Below are 22,475 nucleotides of genomic sequence, written 5' to 3'. Positions count from 1 at the left end.
GGCAGTCCCGTGGTGTAAAGGAGAGCACTCTGGGCTCTGAATCCCAAGGACGTGAGTTCGAGTCTCAGTGGGACCATCCCCTGGCAGTTCAATGCCTCCCTGCCATCCCATCCCGTCACATCTCGGATGCTCAGCAGGGTCAGCCCCGGTTAGTACCGGGTGCTGTGACAGTCCTGAGGACTTCACTGTCACTGTCCAAGCTCTCTCGGCTGTGGCAGATGGACCTCAGGACTGAAACAGTGGGGCCAGTTCTGCACACGCTGTACCTCACCTAAAACATCCACTGCACAAGTTGGAAGGGCACACCCACATGGGGAGAGCCCTTCCCAAATCTGCATTCACGAAGTCTGGCCATACATACATATATAGAACATTTGAGTTCTAACAGGACATGTCTTGCCTTCTGATATCACGACCAGTGATAGGTGGACTCCAAGTGCATATTGAGTTAATTGTCTGTCTCTGTGCATGCTGTCTCTGGGTCTTTGTCTAGTGGGATTATCTGCAAGGCATTGTCCTGTGGAGGCAGTACCATAAAGCCTGTCCTTACGGTGTGACTGTGGAAGAGAAACACTGGCAAGTGTGTGAAATGGTTCAACTGGAACTCAGTTACTACAAATATGGGATGAGTCTCAAGGAGACTGTCCAAAATGGCACATGAGGCCTTTGCTTCTGTAAGGCGCTTTTTTTAAAGAGTCTGCATTTTGAGCCTTGAAAGAGGTGTATTTTGTTAGAAAGTCTGCATTAGCAAGAATAATGTTGCAATACCAGTAAGACTTGAAATTTTCTGTGGGGTAAATTGATGGTTGATATACTGGCAGTGCTATGGAAGGCATCAGGGAAATTCATTTGAGTGGCCTAATATGTTCTTAAGGCATCAGGGAAATTCATTTGTGTGGCCTAATATGTTCTTAAGGCCAATGTCCTGTGATTGCTGACTGGAGCTGGATGTGATCTTCTTCCTGTTGTATGAAGATTAACTTCCAAAGAAGGTTCTCTGGGGTTTCTTGGTCTCTTCTAGACTGAGAATTAAAGCATCTGTTGTCATCTCCTCCCACCTTTCCACTCTGCCTTTAATGGAAATATAAGACTTGGCCAGGGGGGTGACACAGGGGACAGCTTGACACAACATTTAGCTTACCTATCCATCATTAACACGTGATGGTATTATGTTTTGAACATCTATTACTGCTATAGCACATAAGATAATATAGCACGTAGGTGGGGGAAGAGACATTGGTGACTTTGTACGGTCCATAACACAGACATCTAAAATCATCCCAATTGGAGAACATCTCTTTAGAGAGGGAAAGGAACAGTGAAAGGGAACAACTGGGAAAGAGAGTGTATCTTGCCAAATTTGAGTAGGTGATATTCTTAAAAGACAGAAAAAGAGTATTTGTTCATGAGCTGCTCAAGTCTGAAGAATTGAAAGGGATTAAAAAGGCCAAGGTGTGCTTTTTCTTGAGTGTGCTTTTATAATCATGAGAGGAGCAGAGGCATGCAGTGCCCTAAAGATAGCATAAATTTAGGAAGTCTTGAATTCTTGCAGTGCATATAGTGTGAGTGAGTGCAGCAGCAGATCTTGTAAGAAGAGTAACACTTATTCTCCTTGTATATCAGCTGTTACATTCAGCTTTCCTTTCAAACAGATTTTACATTTTAATTTGTACACAGTAGCTTTGCAGAACCTTTCCTTCTATAGAATATGTCACAGCAGCCTCACATAGCAACACATATATTCTGTCTTACTACCCTTATCATCGCAGATGTTGCTGGGGACAAACTGATTTCTAAAGCCATGTTTCAAATTAAGGAATAGGTGTGATGGAAGAAAATAGGGTGGGTTATATCTTGAGGTTATAGTGAAGGAGGGGTAATCTCAAGAAAATTTCATCCTTTCCTCATTTTATTTTTTTTGTCTTGGCACTGTCTGTCGGTTTTCCTTCCTTTCAGAAGTTTTCATTTTACTAATCATGTTGCAAGGACTGTGACAGGTACTTGAAGCTTGTGTGTACATGTAAGGTGAGGTGTCAAAGCTGCAGTCCTGCAAGCAGTACACGTGTACGGGGTGTTGGCAGCCAGCCCACTGTTTGAACAAGGACTGTCATCTCCTCTGCCCTCCTCCTGTCACACTGAAAGCCAAGCTGAACCAGGGCATGACTGTGGCGTGACTGCAGTAGTGCTGGTTCTTCCTGATTAACCCAGGTTTTCTGGCGTGGAGAAGGCAAACACAGGCTTGACCTGTGTTGAACAGGCTTAATGGAAATGGTGGAAAAGATTCTTCTACAGAGATCTACAGGGGCTGGGAACAGGATGGAGGAGGCCATGAGGATATATACAGGTTAAGAACTTTGAGTAATGCTCGAGTTAGGACTTCAGGAGATGGCTGGACCACAAGGCAGGCTTTCTTGCAAGCTGTGACACAGGATATGGAGAAAGGCTGATGACTTTTACAGGAATTGCTTTTTATGACCCTTCTGCTTTCTTTGAGAGTGGATTGACTGTGCCAGCTTGAGAGTGGGGGAGAGCTGGAAAAGGTGGAGGTTTGGACGAAAAAGGATGGAAATGTTTGTTAGTGTAGGAGGGTAACTGTGCCTGTGGGACACTCTATGCTACTTCAGAAAAGAACAGTGACTGATTTGGAAAGTTAGTGAAGGACTGTTTGAGCTAAAATGATGTGTTTCATAGCATTCACCTGACAGTGGCCATGGTACTGTGCTTCCTGTTACTGATAGTACTAGTGGCAGATGTTGATATCTGATGAAACCATCACTTTGTTGCTATTTGTGCAAAGTACTGACTATGATGCAAAATGGATTATCTCACAATAAACACAACTTACATGTTTATACCTTAAAGTTTTATGACGTATGAATTATTCCCTGTGAGTTTTGGAAGATGCTTTTGTTTTTGACTCCTCGAACAGGAATTTATAGTAAACTGTTTATTTTCTAACATGGTTGTCTTTGTTCTGTACAGGTGCTTGAGTTGGTGCTGGAAAACTTTATTTATCCGTGGTACAGGTATGAGCTTTACCTAAAAGTTGCTATTTTTAATATGATAAATATTTGGCAGCCTGTTTAAGAAATAGTCACCTGAAAATAAACATTTCTGTTTCTTTAGTGAAATGTAAAGCATATATTTGAGTGCTACAGTTTCATAATTTTATTTTCTCTTAGCAGAGTAGAACAGATCTTTTAACAATTTAGGTATGATAGAAGTGGTTCTGAAATTTGTATTTCATCCTAAAATCACTTTTATATTATTTATTTTTATATGTTCATTTTCTAATAACTGTTACTTGGAAGTAAGTATGGGTTGATTAAAACCTGTGTAAAAAGTCAACCCCTCCCATACCCTCTAAAATTAGAGGCATACTGATCTTTCATATTGTTTTAAAAATAAATCAGTCACTTCACAGGGTTTTAAAAAGACAAAAATTCCACTTTTAGTTAGTATAGAAAAGGTATTTTGAATACATATCACCAAGTTCTTGGAGATCACATGGTGATTTGCTGAGTTTTAAGACTGACTGGTTATTTTGCACTGAATAGAACAGTGAATAAAGAAAAGACTGTGGCTAACTATTTTTTCGGGGGGTGGGTGGTTTTTTTAGATTTTGGGTGGTTTTTTCCTTGTGCCTTTGTATATTAATGAGTACTTTGCAGTACTTTGTAAGAAGACATTAAAATGTATCTAACTGATCATTCTGGCATTAGTGTGTTGAAACATCTCACCATAATTCTGAATTTGACTTTTTCATTGGATGGAAATGTTCAGTTTGTGCTAAAAGGAAGTATTTACTTTCTTTTATTTTACTCTAAGAATTTTTTTTCCTGTCTCTGGGATCTAAAATTTTTTGGGCAGACTTATTTGTTCTTTGGTTTTTGATCGTGGCCAATACCTGCATGCCTCACTTCCAACTTTGTGTGATGAATATACTGAAGTGTAAAAACGTCACTGCTGATGCAAACAGCAGAGGGAGCTTTAGCACCGTGTATTGTGAATGTTCAAGTTGGAAAACTCAAGGTTTTAAACTTTCAAATACGGAAAACTAGAGCATGTTCTATTGAGTTGTTTGTTAAAATAACAAATGTAAGGCAACCATCTTCTTTATTTCATAATTTGAAAATATTTTTTTCTTGGCTGGTGGAAGTTGTCTTCAATGTCTTTGTTACGGATTGACAAGGAAATTTGGCTTCCACCAATTACTTACATCTCTGGCACCTAAGACAGTGGAAGTCTGGAATATATCATCTGGTGGGGATAGTAATATGCATGGTTTGAAGTGTAGTGTAAAATATACTTGGCATGGAGCCAACCAGTTTAGATTCTGTTACATCTTGCCCTCTGGTGAGCAGTATAGGTGTTTCTGCACTGTCTTTACTTTTGCCTGTCTGCATCTCCAGGTTTTGAACTAGCTCCATAAATTCACACCATGCTGATCAAACCTACTAAGCTTTCCGTGAACCTGAAGTATTGGGAGTTCAGAGAGCTATAGTGAGTGCAAGTGATAACTGAGTAATTCTACAGGAAACAACTTGGTCCTGAAAGGCTTACTGGTTTCAGCTTAGCAGTAGGAATGTCAGATCTGGTCTGGTTTCCTGTAGACATTCACGTGTTTCTGTGCTTCCCTGTGTTTCCAGCAACAGATGTGCAGGGAGGCTTGAACTCTGTGTCTCTGTGCCACCATTTGAGGTCTGGCTTGTAAAGCATTCCAGTTCTGAGTTTTCCTAATTAGCTGTACCTGCACTGTTTGCAAAACTCAGCTCACCCAGGACAAAGGACTCCTGCATTCAGGACATGTTTTTTTTCTGAGCTAACAAACTTCACTGACTTGGGATAATTCTTGACAGAGTTAAAGGAAAAGCCTTTGCATCCAGACTATCCTTATTTAGCAGTGTGGTTGGGTAACCACCAGCAGGCAATTCATATTTGCCAGACTGGGCTGGTAAAACTGTTCACTGCTCTCCCTTGGAAAAACGTCTGGGCGTAACTCCTTATGCAAACTGCCCTCCTTTCAGGTGAATCATAGAATCAATCATAGAATCGATTGGGTTGAAAAAGACCTCTGAGATCATTAAGTCCAACCCTTGGTCCAACTCCAGTCCATTTACTAGATCATGGCACTCAGTCCAATCTCAGTTTAAAAACCTCCAGGGATGGTGAATCCACCACCTCTCTGGGCAGCCCATTCCAATGCCTGATTACTCTCTCTGGAAAGAATTTTTTCTGACATCCAACTTAAACTTCCCCTGGCAGAGCTTGAGCCCGTGCCCCCTTGTCCTATTGCTGAGTGCCTGGAAGAAGAGACCAGCCCCCACCTGGCTAGAACTTCCCTTCAGGTAGTTCTAGACAGTGCTGAGGTCACCTCTGATCCTCCTCTTCTCCAGGCTAAACAACCCCAGCTCCCTCAGCCTCTCCCCATAGGACTTGTGCTCCAGTCCCTTCACCAGCCTTGTTGCTCTTCTCTGGACCTGTTCCAGCACCTCAATATCTTTCCTGAACTGAAGGGCCCAGAACTGAACATAATACTCAAGGTGTGGCCTCACCAATGCAGAGTACAGGAGAAGGATCACTGGAGATATATATATATATATATAAATAAAAAAGTGTTTCTTTTTGGTGCTCTGCTGACTGGTGCTGTCTTGCAGCAGCTTGCACACTCTGGGTATCAGTGGCATCAGTGTTACCAGGATGTGCCTCACTCCAAAGCCTGGGAAGTGTAATGTTTGCCAGAAATGTGTGTTGCAAGATAAAATCACAGATTTATTGCTTGGGGAATGAAGTGCTATATCAGAGAAAAACTGTGTTGTTTTATGTTTATTTCATTAATAAACTGTATGAGAATTTGTAGTACGTTATTACCAGGTTAAAGTTTAAAGGCAAACATCCCCGAATTTGGATCACTTTAGGGGAATGAGAATTAATACTTAAAATCCAGTGAACTCTACTGAAATAGGTAGTTATACCTCTGTTCATTTTTGTTTGGTATTTGTTAAAGTATTCATGATGGTTATCTTTAAAGATTTGTTTTAAGAATTTTTTTCAACTATGTAAGAAGAACAGAGCATAGTAATCCAAGTTTGTAGAGCTACTGGTCAGCCACTGGTCTGAGTCTACTGTTTTTGCTTTATGCTGTACAGTAGAACTATATAATATCTTGCTTATACCAACCGCATTTTAAATAGGAGAATGTAAAGTTCGAAAGAGTCACTCTACACTTAGGGAATTTTTTTGGTCAGTGATGCTATTGCAACTCCAGTTCTCTGATTGCATTAGAACTCAGTAATTATCACATTTTTGTAACATATTACTATGAAAACATTTTTATTTGATAGTGATTAAACCTAGTGTTTTCACATATGGAGCTGCTTCTATTTTAAATTCAAGTAATGCAAGAAAAGTTCAGGATTTTTGTTGAGTTACAAACCATAGCTTTACATTTTTATTAGCTTGAACTTACTTTCTACATCTTTTTTATAGAGTTAGCCAAATTCTGTAAGAAGAATTGACACACAGAAAAAACCCAACCACTTCAGTGTTTATATATGATTTTCATTTATGAGTAGATCCTGTAAGATTTTGCATGCAATAGCAGTTGGGTCTTTCTCTCTTGAGGCACTGGACTCTGTAACTGTTTACAATTAAGAGTCAGCCTTTTTCTTTTAGCACATTTCTCCGTTATATTGACAGTTGTGTTTTTAAGTTATTTCTAAAGTTCTGGAAAAATGCAGCCAATTTTTAATATATTTCCAAGCAAGTTATTTGGACCTTCCACTATGTCACAAGAGACTTGAGATTTTACAGGTTCATGATGTTTTTTTCACCAGTCTTCTGATGATTAAAAGAAAGTGCTTGCAAACCAATGGCACGTTGTGAGGGTACGTGACTTAAAGTCATGTCCAAGTAGAGTTAGCCAAGAATCTGGTTATCCAAGTGTCAATAAAATATCAGCTTCTTAGTCCAAATTACTTCATATATCTTGTTGTCTGTCAAATACTAGTAATATCGTAATACAGTTTGTTTGCTGATCCCTTGGCAATGCTAATCCCTTTGACAGTGCTAGCCATGTTGCTTCTAAAATGTCAACTGCTGATCTTAAAACAAACCAAACTTTCCCCTACAGTATTCTTATCTGCATATGATTAGCTGTTGGAGGATGGTTGTGTTCCTTATGCCAGGCTGCTTTCTTTGAGGTGCTTCTTTCATGCAATTTGTTGCATAGTTTGACTGTCAGGTCACTAGTGTGTATACCTAGCAGTTAATCTGCAACACGGATTTGAAGGCTAACCCAGCCTAGCACTGCTTTACAAAACTGGATGCTGAATAATTAAAATGATGTTATATGCATGTTTTTTTAATTTTTAAATGTCCTTTCATTGCTTGTAGTGATTTTTTTTTAATACAAATAATATTTGTACTTCCTACATATGCACTCATTACCAAAAAATGTGTTGACTTTTGCACATGGTCATTAAGTAAAGCTGGATGTGACTTTCTTTTTTATGTCATTACTCAGCTGTAACAGTGTTGCACTGCAGTTTTACCAATATTGTTAGTAATGAACATTAAGAAATGTTCATGTTAATTTCGGTTAGATTTCTTTGGGTTTTTCGCTTGCATTTCGTGGAATGCTGTTATCATAGTCTCTTTTTCCACTCAGTGTAGTTGCCATTTCTGCATCTAAGACATAGTGTATTTCCCATTTTCTTTCAGTTTCCCAAAAAAGTCATGAAGTTAGGTAGCTTTTTTTCTGAATCGGCTTTGAATTATTTTTGCTATGATTTTTCACCGAATGTACTTTATTGCGTCAAATGGAAACTGGCAAAACAGGTAAAAAGTTTAGATGATATTTTGACATAGTGATAATGGTCTTGAAAGACTTACTGGAAATCTATTTAAATTCTTGTTTCCAAGCAGAAACCACTTAAATAATTTTAATTCAGTTTCCTTTATGCCACTGAATAAAGATAGATTTATAGTTGTAGCAACTACGTTACATTTTGCTCAATCAAAATCATGTATATAGTATATGAGAGCAGGAATTGGTATATCATTCCAACTTACTGAGTATTTCTTAAGCCATTGTGTGCAGAGATGTAGTGAGAATGCTATTCCCACTATTTTTTATTTTCCTTGAATAGAAGACTGCTTACCTTCTGGTAGCTTTCATTTCAATTAATACTAGTTGAAGTATCACTGTCAAATGCTTTTATTCCTGCTTTTAATAGTGTCGTTGAATTTTATGTATTTTAGAAATGTATTTTATTCTGTTTTCTTGCATGGGGCGCTTTACAACACTGCAGAAATATTACTGATGATGAGTCCTCAGTGGATGAACTGAGAGGCACACTGCGGTTTTTTGCATCTGTGTTAGTTCGGAGAATTCACAAGGTATGGCAACTTAAAGGTATTTGTGTTGGTTTTTCCATCAGAAATTATTGATATCCATCTGTAGTGAGTTCTTTAATTTTTTAAAAATATTGTGAGTCCAAAGTCAAGTCTTACAGAGTGTGTACACAGCTTCTAACCACCTAAGGTAGATCCTTGTGGTATCTGCTCCCTCCTTCTGGAGCTTATTGCATTCCTGGTTGTAAACCATCTCTGAAGATTTGTCATTGGAAGGGTTCAACATGCAGTTGGATCAGCCTGTTCTAGTGAAGTATGTACCTGCCATGGGAATAAGTTATCTGTGAAGTCCCTTGCAACCCAACCCATTCGCCAATTCTTGCAAATGGGTATATTTTTACACCACAGCAAGGCATTTTCAAAACCTTGTGATGATCTTCTGGCTGTCTTTTAGTGACTAAATCCAAGTGAACACAATTTTGAGAATTACTGAAAAATAACTATTAGAAAATGGTTAGCAGTGTACCTGTCTTGTAGCTTCTGCTTGCTTGACTTACTAAAGTGCAAACAAGGTCTATACATTGTCTATAAAGAATAGAGTGTAATTAGGTGAGAACATCTTACTAGAAGAATTAAAAGATACCGTTCATATATTAATGCAATTCTTAAGGAACATCCTGAATACTAAAGATAAAAGGTTTTGTTGCCGTGTTTAATCTGTTAGCACAGTCTGTTTTGCAGGAACTGCTTCTAACTTTCTGGCTGTTCTAAGCAGGAAGAGTTGCTAAAGTCAATTTCCAGAATTATTCAATGCTGGCCCCTTTGGTAGAGCATAATGTGTGTCTTTTTCCCCCTGCCTTAGTAACAATAATATTTCCTGAGCTACAAGTTGTACATGTACTCTGTCATGACTGATTAACAGCTTGATTCTGTCCTCGTTATATATCAAATCCAGATGACTTTTTTGTTTACTCTAACTCAGGCATGTTGCTTTATACAGTGAACATGGGGGAAGATTAGGAAATGTCCATGTAGCAATAGAGACATTGTATGGAGTTGTGGAAATCTTTCAAAGTGGAAATTTAGACCAAGGTCTTAAAATTCAGTTTGGACTTGTAGTACATGTTGGTGTTTGTTGCATTGTTTGTGAATTTGTTGTTGATTCAGAAAATTGTCATGTCTCCTCTACTGATCATGTAATAAGGTTTTAATTGTATTAGATCAGCTGTAGCATCTTTATGTAGAGCATCGATTTAGCACATCTGCCTTCGACAGTAATGATTTAAATGTAATATCTTCAGTTCTATGTATGTTGTTATTGCATATGTGCAACAAAAACTCAAGATGTGTGCAAGTATTAAGCACTGTCAGGGGACCTACAAAATAAAGGTAATCCCAGAAATGTATTGTTCTTTACAAATGTTTAGATTTAATTGTATTCATTCTACAAAATAACATATTTTGTCTCTTTGTGTGAAGTGGTACAGATTCTTCAAGCAAAAAGATTCTCATAGTAACTTGTATTTTGAAGTAAAATTGAAACCTGGCATGCTCAGCTGTGCAGGGAGCCTGGTGTCTCATACTGTGCTATATTTTTCCTGCTGCCTGTGTTTCTGTATATGCACACACCCACATACAGATTCAGACAGCCTCAATTAATAGTTGTGCTGCATATACTGTGAAAAATGTTGTGTAGAAATCAGAGTTGATATGTGGCATGTTGCAAATAAAGTACCAACTTTGTGTCATTTCAGGATTCCTAGTTTAAAGCTTCAGCAGTTAGCACAAAAGGATTATGGCAATGTTTTATAGCCTTTCAGCTCTGATACACTGTCCTCTCTGACCTCATTTGAGGAGAAGTTCATCACCAGTTGCAAAGTAAAATAGTTGTACCTTGGCTAAGGAGCTGTGCTTTGATGTGGATTTATTACTACATAGTTGAAGGCAATAGTTCTAGCTAATAGAGATGAAGTGTTTTAATCAAGAAGAATTGTGTAAGAAAAATGAGACTATTTTTCCTTTTTAAGGTTATATCTCTATAATTTTTTTTTGCCAAAGAATCTTCTGCTTTTGAATTGAGATGCAAAATTACGAATTGCTACAGTAAAAAGAATGCTTTTGTTTTCTGTTTAAAGGTGCCTAGGTGGAATTTTTTGAAGCACAGTTGTTGAATGAAGTGCCAAGCACTTTAGACCAGTCAGCTCTTAAGTGTCTGCTGAAATACTTGAAGTCTGGCTTTTCCTTGTTGTGGCCATTTCTGCATCGGTTTTGGGTTTTCAAGGGAAAGGGAAAGGTTCCCTTCGTATGGTGTGTAGATAGCCCTGCATCTGACTGAAGTTTTTGTCAAAAGTTCCAAGTGTCTGCTACAGTGTCAACAACTCGCTTGTTTTGCTCTTTGACTTCTGCAGGAATAAACACTGCCCTAGCCCTATGTTCCATAGGAAACTCCTGATTTATAGAAATTACTGTTGAAACGTGAGGCACAAAAGGCGGAGTTTTCAATTGATAAGCAGAAGTTCCTTATTTCCTGCTTGTTAATAGGAGTTGACCTTACTTTTAGGCAGTTCTAATCAATTGTACTGCCTTGTCTGGGCTGGCCAGGCCAGGTCATAGCTGTGCACCTCAAATATTACAGGAGAGTGTGCAGGAATATATGTTATTCTCCTTGTATGACTGAATACAATAACAACTTTTCTCTCAGCTCTGGTGGCCTTTGGAATTTCAGTCTTTCCTTGTCTGGCAAGAAATGCTTTTATGCTGTATCAAGGAGGGACAAATTCTATTAGGAAAGAAACTTGTTCAAACTGTTAGATTTTGAACATTTACAAATGTTGTTTTTGCATCCCTGAGACATATTTTGCTTAAAAACAAAGAGCATGCAAAGTGTAAATTTGTTTCTAGATGAGTTTCCATGAAAACTGCAGCAGCAGATTAAGAAAAGTCCCTTGAGACTGTAGAGGCTGGGAACTCACTGGCTGCTGAGAGAAGCTCTGCTTTCTGTAAAGGACTTGTCCCTGTGGTAGGCTCTGAGCTGAATATGAGCCATCAGTGGCAGCTTACCACACCACCAGTGTCTTGGGCTGTAATAACAGGAGCAGAGACAGTCAGTCAAGGAAAAAGATTATTTTACTTGATGCTCTTTGGATGGCATCTAGGATACTGATCCAGTTTGGGGCTCCTCTTACAAAGAGCGGAGCAGGTTCAACCAAGGGGCCACCGAGATGGTTGGGGCTGGAGGAGCTGACTGTCTTTGTCCCAGGAGGTTTTCAGCACTAGGATGGATACAGCCCTGAGCACCCTAATAACTGTCTGGAGTAGAGCTAAGACATTTCAAGGTCCTTTGGTGCCTGAATTGTTCTATAATTCTCCTTTCATTTTCATAGCCATCAAAGAATATATAAATGCAAGACCCTAGTACAGTGCTTGATAAAATCATATGTGCTTTTTGTTTGGCTTATGATCACATGGTATAATTTTTGGCACTAATGCTCATCCTGACTCTGTAACTCAAATTTTCTTTTGGTTCTGCCATCACCTGAGATGTGACATTTTTTTGTGTATGTATAAGAGATTTCTCTTTGGTTTTAGTCCTTGTGTACTTGAGTGCAGAGTGTTAAGGTACAGAAGTACTAGAAGCAGAGCACAGTTGTTGCTTTTGTTCACACAGAACTAGGCTTTCTATGCTGTGACTCAGAAATCTTACTGCATTTCTGTATTTATTGCAATGGAAAAATCATAATGGGAATGAGTTGACAATAAATATGTTACGTTAACAGTGTCATTTTTGGCATTTAGTTCTGCGTACTGTTGCATGCTTAGTCAAGAAGAACGGGCATACTGTCAGTTCATCTAGAATATTCATGGCTTGTTTCCTGATGATTCATTTTATGGTTCGAATGAGGACATAGGAGTGAAGTATATTGATAATTATCTGTAATAAAATTTAAGGATAAAAATAGAATCATTTTGGTTTTATTTAAAACTGTTCTTTAGGTGGATATTCCAACAGTTGTAACAAAGAAGATGCTCAAGGCAGCAATGAAACACATTGAAGTGATAGCCAAGGCCAGGCAAAAAGGTAATGTAAAGACTTACTGTGTTGTCAGTTTCAAAGAGCAAGTTTGAATGTTTCTTTATTCATGTTTAAGATTATATTGCTGTGTCTTTTCATCCTTATGCCTTCTTTTTTAAAAAAATAGTGATCGTTTTGCATTATTCTTCTGGTGGTTGCAGAGACAAATAGGGAGAAAATTGCAGTACATATTTGTAGTCTGTTTTGATTTTTATTTCGCCACATTAAAAAATACTAAATTTCCATCTGTGTAGTGAACAGGAATGGGGTTTTTGTCTGTTCAGAGCAATCGAGATCCTTTACTAATGCTTCTTGAAGTTTTTCCTTTATATGCCAGATGAGCAGTTACAGGTGAAAGGATTTCTGCATCTGCACTGTACTGTAAATAAGTCATAGGTAGAATGATTTCATATCTGCTTTAGTTGAGTTGATCAATATTTGAAAAGTTACGTTCATGTTTGTAAGCTATGGTGAGATTTTGACCAGTACCATGTTTAATTATTATCCCAGTAGAAGTATCTTCACAAGCCTAATGTAAAAATTATATTAAAACTGCATATTGAAGGAGTATGTGGAAACACTTGTGTTGTTATCTTTATTTTTTTCATTGGCTCTGTTCCACAATGCTCTATCTACTAAATGTGGTTTCATTCAAGTTTTAAGCATAGATGTTTACTTTAACTGGAGTCATGAACTTTTCTTCCTTCCCTCAAAAAGTCTGCTTGATATCCATAAATATATGCCATTGGCCCTGTGAGTAGTGGGTAATGAATAACATGAAAAATGAAACATAACATAATCACGTTGGATGTCATTCATGGCACAGCAACAATTTCAAGATAGTAGATAATCTTGCAGTGCTCTTTACGCCAAATTTCATATTTCCTTTGACTTCTTCCAAGGAGTTGGAAATATTTGTCTTATCAGCAAAGAACTGCATTCTACATTAACAATATAGCCATAGAAAAAGACTTTGTTTCCTAAGGGCAGGTATGTGAAGTAGCAGCTGAAAATGAATTCTTCAATAATTTTAAATGAGGAAGCATTCCGGATACCATGCAAACTGCAATTGTTTGTTGAATCAATTCTTATTTTAATGTGAGATTTTATTTTTAAATAGCTAGGCTTCCAAGTCTAAGCCAAGGTTCTTTCATAACATTTCAACATTTTATCCCTTTGGCAGTTGTATATGTATTAAAAGTATTTTCTTTTTAGCTCAAATCAAAAACTGTTGCCTTTTGTTTCATAGTAAGAAAAAACTAAAGTAACTTGTGATACTGTTTTTTACCTTCAGTAAAAAATGCAGAATTTTTGCAGCAAGCTGCATTAGAAGAATATGGACCAGAACTTCATGTTGCTTTGAGAAGCCGAAGAGATGAACTTAATTACTTAAGAAAACTTACTGAACTTCTTTTTCCTTACATTTTGCCCCCAAAGTCAACAGAGTGCAGGTATAGAAATTATTTGGAATTGTATTTTTTAAAGTATCTATATACTATGTCGTACAATAATTTTGGGAAGTGAAAGAATGAACTCCAAAGTCATCCTCCTCAACCCCTCTTCTTTTATCTCTTTGTTTATGATTTTTTAATTTGTCTTTAAGATAGCATGCTTATGGTGTTACTAAAATCCTAAACCATTTGCCAGTAGTATATAATGGGATTAGAAACCACTTAGAAAATTATGTAATGTAGTATTCGTTTGGATTTTTATTTCCTTTATTTTCTTTCCAGATCCCTGGCTCTTCTGATAAGAGAGATTCTGCCTGGTTCTGTTTTCCTTCCCTCAATGGATTTCTTAGCTGATCCTGTAAGACTCTGGAACAGAAGAGTAACCTTAATTTATTCAATATGACTGTTTTCCTACTAAGTATGTTGTGGGTGAAGCAAATGATGCAGAATGACTTACTTGCTGTGCGTTTTGACTGGGTAAAAGAAAAAAAGAATCTTTTGGCCGATTGTTCTGTTTGTTTGTTTAACTGGTTTCAGTGTTTAACTCGCTAAACTGACTAAAGTAACAGTAGAGGTGTAATCTCTTAAGAATGTATTTTTAATGATGGACTACAAGTCCTTTCAAATGGGAGAATTCTGGGCTAGTAGAAACATTTTCAAATTGCTGCTTGCTATTGCTACATTTAAACAAGGACTGAAGTACTTGAACTCTACTTGTGTGGATCTTACAGCAGTCTAAGTAAAACAGCCCTTTTTTCAGCCATATTGAGATAAATGCTTTTTTTCTTAATTCTGTAAATAAGAGGGCATTTATTTGTAAAGATGGAAGACTCCCATCTTTGATTTTGTGTAAGCATGTATTTTAATAGGCAAAATTGCAATACTTATGCAGGCACCACCTAGGTGCAAACAGAAAGTACTGTAGCTGTGGAAGTGTTACTAGTTCGTTAGATTTGTGCTTGCAGTAAAAATACTTGGTAGAGATTTCTTCCACTAGTAAAGAAAGTTTCTGTGCAGGTCTCTTCTGAAATTCCCTGACTTGTAAAAGCTTGAGGAGACTGTTGAAGGTCAATTCTCAGACATGTGTTTCCAGGCTTTGCTTTTTTAAAAGTATTAATACACTCACAGGTTTAAACTTCGGCATAACGGAGTATTGAAATTGTTTTAAACTATTTTGTTGAATTTCTTTAATATTAATTTTGTTTTGTGTTTTTCTGCAGGACACTGTCAACCATTTGCTGCTGATCTTCATTGATGACAGTCCAGTGAGTACTGACAAAATTAAAACAGTAGCAATTGGTTCATCCATTAAGCTTTCTTAATAATTTTATTTTTGCAGCCTGAGATAGCAACTGAGCCTACTTCTTCATTGGTTCCATTCCTTCAGAAATTTGCGGAGCCAAGAAATAAAAAACCATCTGTAAGCAAAGGCAACATTTATTTCCTTTCCTCTTTTGAATAAGTGTTTTGCTTTACCTGCTGTTTCTGTTCTACAACTCTTCACATTATTTATGTACTCGGAGAAAGTTTGAAAATTGGCTGACTGCATTTTTAACCTACTCAGGTACTGAAACTGGAGCTAAAGGAGATCAGAGATCAGCAAGACCTTTTATTTCGGTTTATGAACTTCCTGAAACAGGAAGGGGCAGTACATGTGCTACAGTTCTGCCTGACTGTAGGTAAGATTGCATATGTGTGCTCAAGTTATTTGATTATCTTTAAGCATTTGCAGGTTGAAGTGAATATTCAAAAGTCTCAAAACTAGGCAGCATTATTTAGCAAGAGATTACCTTTCAAGATCTGTGCTCACTTATGTCAATGTGTCCCAATTCTTCAATGCTAATCTTGGCAACATTAATGTTGGTCTTGAGTGTTTTTCTGTTTAGTGATAAAAGTTGTGCATTTTGAAATGGAATATTCTTGCAAGAAAAAAATTCTGACCACTGATACAAAGTACAGCCACCTTGCTTTTTACGATGTTGTTACCAAAGTATTTCTAAAATGAGCTTTCATCATTGAAAGCTTGTCATGTTCTTTTAGCTGTAGAACTTTGATTTCTGTAAAGAACAGAAACGTAACATTAGTGTTGAAACATTTTATTCAGTAACCTGTACCTTGGTTAAGAGGTGTGTGCTTGGTTTTGGCATTACACAGGCATTGTTTGAAAAGCTGTCTACTTTCCAATGATAGATTTTTCTGTGAAGTTTTATAAATTTGAGTGGTTTATTTCAAGTTTTTTGGTCAACAAGTAATTACTGGTTTAGCAAAGTGATGTTGCTCTTTGGTTTTTGGTAACTGAGTATTTTTATATTACATAGGGCATAATGGATGTGCCTTTATATCCCAAGCCCATGCATACATTTGGATCATGTGAAATTAGATTAGACAGACCTAATCTTATAAAATACTGCAGAAATTGTTAATCATTGCAGAAGGGAAATAATAATCTTTGTGCTTCTTATGTGTTCATAATCCTTTAGCAGGAAATTCACTCTCTTTTCCATGATCAGTTTATTTTTCTGGATAAAACTTGGCATTTTTTTCCTTGTGAACTTCTCTTGCATTTCTGTAGGTGGCAGATCTGTGTATTAGCTTATAAAACAAAAGAATGAGGTTTAGGGGTCTCCACCTCTGCTGTCCCAAATTGTCTACTGTAGGTGGTTTTTCACTTGATAGAAATATTTTAGGTAAGAAGCACTTACTGAGGAAAATAATAAAAAAAATTCAAAGAGGATTGCACAGTAATAAAGATGATATTGAAATTATTACAATGGATTTGGTCTTACAAATGAAATAGCAGCATAAGCATACGGGCAGGTGATTGGTATAAAGGGCTATTGGGCCTCTGTGTCTGTGTGTGTTTAGTATGAATTGGAAATTGTGCTAAAGAAAACTACAACTGGGTAATTTAAGAATTAAAAACCATTCTTTTGATTCATTATTATGCCAGGAATGACTTAATGGTTTTATACTTGCTGTGATAAGGAATAATTTGTTTTACTTGCATTATATTTTTAGTAATAATTTTATTAACACATCTGAATTATAGTTAATAAGAAGGCAGCTACTTTATTACCTAAGACTTTGGGATGTCTTAGGTTTCTATTAACTTTAAAGTTTTACCAATTACTGTATCTGCTGGAAAATGACTTGATGTTACAGGATGCTTCAAGATGCTATCTGTTTGCCAAGTTGACCAAGAGATGCTTTTTCTTTCCTTTGCTTCCCAGAGGAATTCAATGATCGAATTTTGCGACCAGAACTATCAGATACTGAAAAGATGTCTCTTCATGAGGAAGTACAGAAAATTTACAAAACTTACTGTTTGGATGAAAGCATTGACAAAATTAGATTTGACCCTTTCATTGTGGAAGAGATTCAAAGAAGTAAGTTTAAATTTGAAAGGAATAATGTACACTGGAATTTTACTACAACATTCTGTAGTAAAGACAAATTTAGCTATAATCCATCTTTTTTTTGTCTGTTTTTTTGCTATCCTCTTGCTATATTGTACCTTGTTTTGTTAGTTTATTTCTATTTTTTATCTGTGTAACTTAAAACATCTTGCAAAGTAGTCACAAGCTCAGACCAGAAAAAACCCCCATGAACTTTTTATGTCTGTATGTATATCTCTATTCATACTTACAATTTTTTTTATAGTTGCTGAAGGTCCATCTATGGATGTCGTGAAACTTCAAACTATGCGGTGCCTTTTTGAGGCTTACGAGCACGTACTTTCTCTGCTTGAGAATGTTTTTACTCCTATGTTCTGTCACAGTGATGAAGTAAGTGTGAAAGATTTCTTGAAGAGTAGTCTTAAAAGCAAGGTTGTATTTGTTTAGTATATGCTGCTTACAACAGTCATGTGTATGTGGGACTGAAAAATACGGCTTCATTTTCCACTTCAGTTAGCAATCCAGAGCTGGGGCGGTCTCGGTAGGAAAATTGAATTTATTCTAATTCACTACAACTTCACAGAACAACTTGTGTGATTTTGACTAACTTACCTTTTACTTCTGTTCTTGTTTCCTAAATTTTGCACTGTTGTTGCATAGTAGCCTTTACCTCAATTAATCCAGTGTTTTCTCTGATACCTTATTTGTCTGCTATAGTACTTCAGACACCTTTTAAGAGGAGCAGAGTCACCAACACGCAATTCAAAATTTAACAGGTAGGTGTGGTAGAGTTTTTAAGTGTTTTTCTTTGGTTGTTAGTTAAAAGCATCAGAAGATTAAACCATAGGAATTTTGCTACTACCTGATATTATTTTGACTAAATTTTTAGCTCAACATTTTTGTTTTTAAATTAGCAAATTACGTATTAAAGGATCAAGCAATATTGTACAAGGTGTCTCATCACTTTGAAGTGTTTTACGTTAAAGAATTAAAATGTGATTTAGACCTCAACATTTGAGAAGAGGGAAGGGAAAAATAATTGTGCACCAAGAATAAGATAACGTGGAAATATAGTGATGATTTAATTGACCGTGTATATATAGTAGCATTTTAGTGGTGCAAAGCTGGATCTTCTTGCATGTTACAGGGATAGGTACAGTATACCCTGGGTCTGACTGACCTGGTCATGCAATGGGAGTTGCTTCATGTTGTGACAAGAAGGATTTGCTATTTCTCCCTGGTCAAATGTATTTTTTATCCCACAACTCCATTGCAGAACTATAGTGTCAGAAGCTTGTTTCTGGGCTTGAACTACCTACTTTCAGACCACTTTCAGGCTCCTTAGGGCCTGTGGGGAAGAGCATCTCCTGTGGTGTGGATGGGTGATCTCCCACAGCGGGGTTGGGTTAATAAACCTTGAGGTCTGATGATTTCTTGTCTTCCATTTTATGTTAGGTGGTTTGGTCATAGACTAGCCCAGCTGAACTGCTCTTATGGTCTAGCCAAAAGAATGAAAACTTCAGTGAGACAATCTTTAATTTGGATGGACTTTCTTTACTAGTATGACATAAGATCTGTGGTATAATGGAAAGTGCTAGTGTTTATCATTTTAGGTGGTAAACTCTTTTAGAGAAGTAACAGTGATGTATTTAGCCTTTTCTGCTTTCATTAGAGATAGACCTAGCAGCAGCGCTCTTGTTTTGCAGCCTGCTGTGAGATGTGTTACTGAGACATACCTTTCTTCCCTGCTCCTCTTCTTTAAAAAAGACATTGTTGTTCTCTTCAATATATCTCCATTGGTGACATCTTTTATGTAGTCTTTATAGTTCTTGTAGGTCCAGAACTGGAGCTTTGGTGCAGTGTTTTCTCACATTGGTGCTGGCAAGCTTCTGTTTCTTAGCAAATGGGTGTGGAATGCACAAACAAACAGCATCTCTTTCCTACATGATACTCCCCTAGGAATGGTGACCTTAAAACACACTTCACCCTTCTGTTGAAAATGGCTGCAGGATTCCATCTAGACCTTTAAAGCTACTATCTGGTTTCTTTCCCCAAATTATTCATGCCAGGTGTTGAAAGTACCCTGTCACACACTTCTTAAATCTAGTTAAAGTGTGAAAATTTAGGTCACATCCTTGGTGCTTTTCTTTTAAAAATATAAAAGGTGAAATGACAGGCAGTCTCTACCTGGAGTTTTTGAAGTACATCTCTGGCCACAAAATAAGCAAATTTTGTTTGGGGACTGTTACAACATATTCTCAAACAGCATCCACAGCATTAGTGAAAATCTATCTGGTTTACATTTTGAAACAGTCAGAATTTCCTCAGTATATATGCTGGTTTACAGTACAAGATTATGTTCCTGAAGTGGTGCCTCAGTGATTATTTCCCTGAAATGGAGATCCTATTTGCAAGTAATTTGCCTGTTGCTTTGGAGTTTCCCTCTGCAGAATTTGGTACAGACAGTCACTGCCAAGGTAGGGTGAAATAAAGCCACTTACAGCATTATTCCCGGTGTTACTCCGTATATTTTGTCCTGACTTCTGTTCCCTATTCTAGCATTAGTTCCACTTGAAAGAAATTACATGCAAAGAGATGAGTTTTGTTTCCCATATCTTTGATACTTTGCTATGGGTCCCATGTGTATCTTGCTTAGATACTGCTGGTTGAAAAATCAGCTAGGAGCAGGTATGAAATTCCAGTGGAATGTGCATGTGGGTAATGTGTTGAAACACTTCGCTTACTGTAAGACAAGAAAATTACAGAGTTTCCAGAAAATACAGGTGGGAAGGTAGGAAGATGTGACTATCTGTGTAATTTTGCTTTGAATCACTTCTTTGATCTATACAAAATAATCATAGCTTTTTGCCTACAGATAGGACAAATAATGTGTGCTGTGAAAACTGCTATGCCATAGATGGGAAGCCTCAAGTGCTTCTGCAGTGTAGAGAACTCATCTTGAGGATATTCTGACAACTTGATAACCAGCTGTGGTTGTCAACAGTTTTAGCTTCATAACTTACGTTTTCTATCTCATATTTAATGTGTGTGGCCAGTGATAACTGATGCTCTGAGGTCCAATTCTGTTACCTTAAGTTGGATAGTGTGGAAGAGACGACAAGCGTTCCCTCTTCCCCTCTCACAGGCATGTGTTTTATAATACATTGCTACATTACTTAAAGGTATTCTGTGTTAGAAGTCCAACAAAGAAAGAAAAGCTGTCATGTAGTATAAAGACACAAATTTCTAGATAGCTGTGTATCTGTCTTCATTTTCTACATGCCATGACCACAAATAGAAGTAGATGCATCCTGATTTCTCATCATTGGGATAGCAATGAAATTAAAGCATCTTTTAAGTTAAAGGATGAAATAGAAAAGATACTAACAATTTCAGAAAATGGTCAGGAATAAAACCTGTGGAATTAAGTCTGTGAACAGTTCTTTGCAATGTAATAGTCACTGTAATTTCTTACTTGATAGGTTATGTTTCCAGTTTTGCAGCTAACATGGCTAAAGACAGTGTAAGATATCTTACACTCAGACCCCTTTGTAAAATGAAAGCTAAAATTTTAGTGTTTTAATCCCATAGCAGTTTGTCCAGAATTCAGTAGCTCCGGAGAATTAAAATCTTGTGTATGTTGATAATGTTAATAATTAATTTTAACATCTTGATTGGAATTACTGGCTTGGTGTCTGAGGCATTGGTTCTATGTACCAATTTATGTAGAATATCAAAAATACATGACAGTTCTTAAAGTCTATGAAAATTTTTAATAGTGGCTTTTACTATATCTATTACAAAGGGGGAAAGAGGGCATGTCTTACTACAAAAAGTCCACAACCTTTTCATTTTATTGGTCAAATTAACTAGATTCCTACCTGACTTCTGAACTTAAGTTATAGAAAAAGTTAGCTGCCTGTTTGGCATTATGGAATACTCTAAAATTAAAGTTGCTCTCTGTAGATTTATAGTTGCTTGTGCTCAATGTCAGTGAAGACCTGAAATATTCAGTAACTGAGGTTTTATATTCAAAGGCCAAGCATATGGTGATGAAATGAGCAAGTACTGTTCATCTATCGCTTTCTTAGGATTTTAGGTCTGAAACTCCTATTTGTATCACCTTTTTTGTTAACCCGTGATGATGGTCAAAGCCGGTTCAATTTTGTTGAGATAGGTGTGTCAAGTTTGGTTTGGTTTTTTGTTGGCTTGTTTTTTGATTTAAACATTATTTTCTGCTGGGCTCTGGAGGTAATTTATGTGCCTGTTGTTGCAGAAGTAGCCTGAGTTTGGATGACATACGGTAAGTCTAACACTCAATATGTGTGTGTTAGTTACGCTGCATCTCTCATGATTTCATCGTACAGCCTTTATAACAGTAGTTAACTGTCCGTTTTATTTTTTAAAAACATGTGAATGTCTTCTCTGGACTACAGTACATTTCTTCTCACAATAAGCTTTACTCCCCATGTCCTCTTGACAAGTGTTTAGAAATTGCTTAATTACTAATTTCACAAGTTTGCAATACATGTGAACATTGTTTGCTATTAACATTTTGTCTGTTGTCATTTGTTTTGAAATATATTTGCAGAACTTGAAGCATTTTTTTCAGCCTGTGACTGCTGGCTGCCCCAAAGTTTCCTTTACTCCATGTTGTATTTCCTGATCCTGTTTGAGGTTTTGTCCATTTAAGTGCTTGTTTTATCTTGCACAGCTGTATTCGGGGTGATCATTGTCTTAACATTGCATGCATATGTAACCATTTAATGATTAGTATCAACCAGTCAAAACCAAGAGCTCCCCTAATTAGTTCTCTCTTCAGTTTCTCTTGTGACTGCTACAGGTTTGATTACAACATATGCTTTTTTATATTTTGCTGTAGGTAGTCTGTGACCACTCATTAATGCCTTAATAGCTGTTCAGTGGGTTTTTTTTCTCATTAGTTGTGCCTCTTTAAATACACGCTATCCAAACTCAGAAAAAAATCTTTTCTTTATGAGATTTTTCCTTAGAATTCATCAGAGCATCAGTATGACATAAATTTCCCTTGAGACTAGTATGAATAGTGTTTCTACTTCATTTTTCAGGTTAGGAATCAGGATAATTAGATGCTTTTATATTTACGTGTCCATTCAGTGTGTTGAGCTAAATCTTGCTAGATTGTTGAGTAATAAGGAGTACTTGAGATATAAATGCAGCGCA

The 22,475-nt window shown here is 37.0% G+C and overlaps 1 protein-coding gene across 1 annotated transcript in view; it reads left to right on the top strand.

Annotated features, from left to right (window-relative positions):
- SNX14 (sorting nexin 14) overlaps positions 1-22,475 on the top strand; it is a 50,381-nt gene that overhangs the window by 5,694 nt on the left and 22,212 nt on the right. Inside the window, 12 exon segments of the mRNA XM_071548708.1 lie at positions 2,983-3,026; positions 8,313-8,400; positions 12,349-12,433; positions 13,722-13,878; positions 14,161-14,236; positions 15,099-15,143; positions 15,218-15,298; positions 15,443-15,557; positions 17,109-17,264; positions 17,539-17,663; positions 17,991-18,049; positions 21,550-21,576. Coding sequence (XP_071404809.1) covers positions 2,983-3,026; positions 8,313-8,400; positions 12,349-12,433; positions 13,722-13,878; positions 14,161-14,236; positions 15,099-15,143; positions 15,218-15,298; positions 15,443-15,557; positions 17,109-17,264; positions 17,539-17,663; positions 17,991-18,049; positions 21,550-21,576 — 1,058 coding nt within the window.

The sequence above is a fragment of the Pithys albifrons genome, chromosome 2, assembly GCF_047495875.1.
Source record: "Pithys albifrons albifrons isolate INPA30051 chromosome 2, PitAlb_v1, whole genome shotgun sequence".
In the NCBI taxonomy this organism is placed as follows: Eukaryota; Metazoa; Chordata; class Aves; order Passeriformes; family Thamnophilidae; genus Pithys; species Pithys albifrons.
The sequence above is the reverse complement of the archived record's forward strand: the minus strand, read 5'-3'. Positions and strand labels throughout refer to the sequence as shown.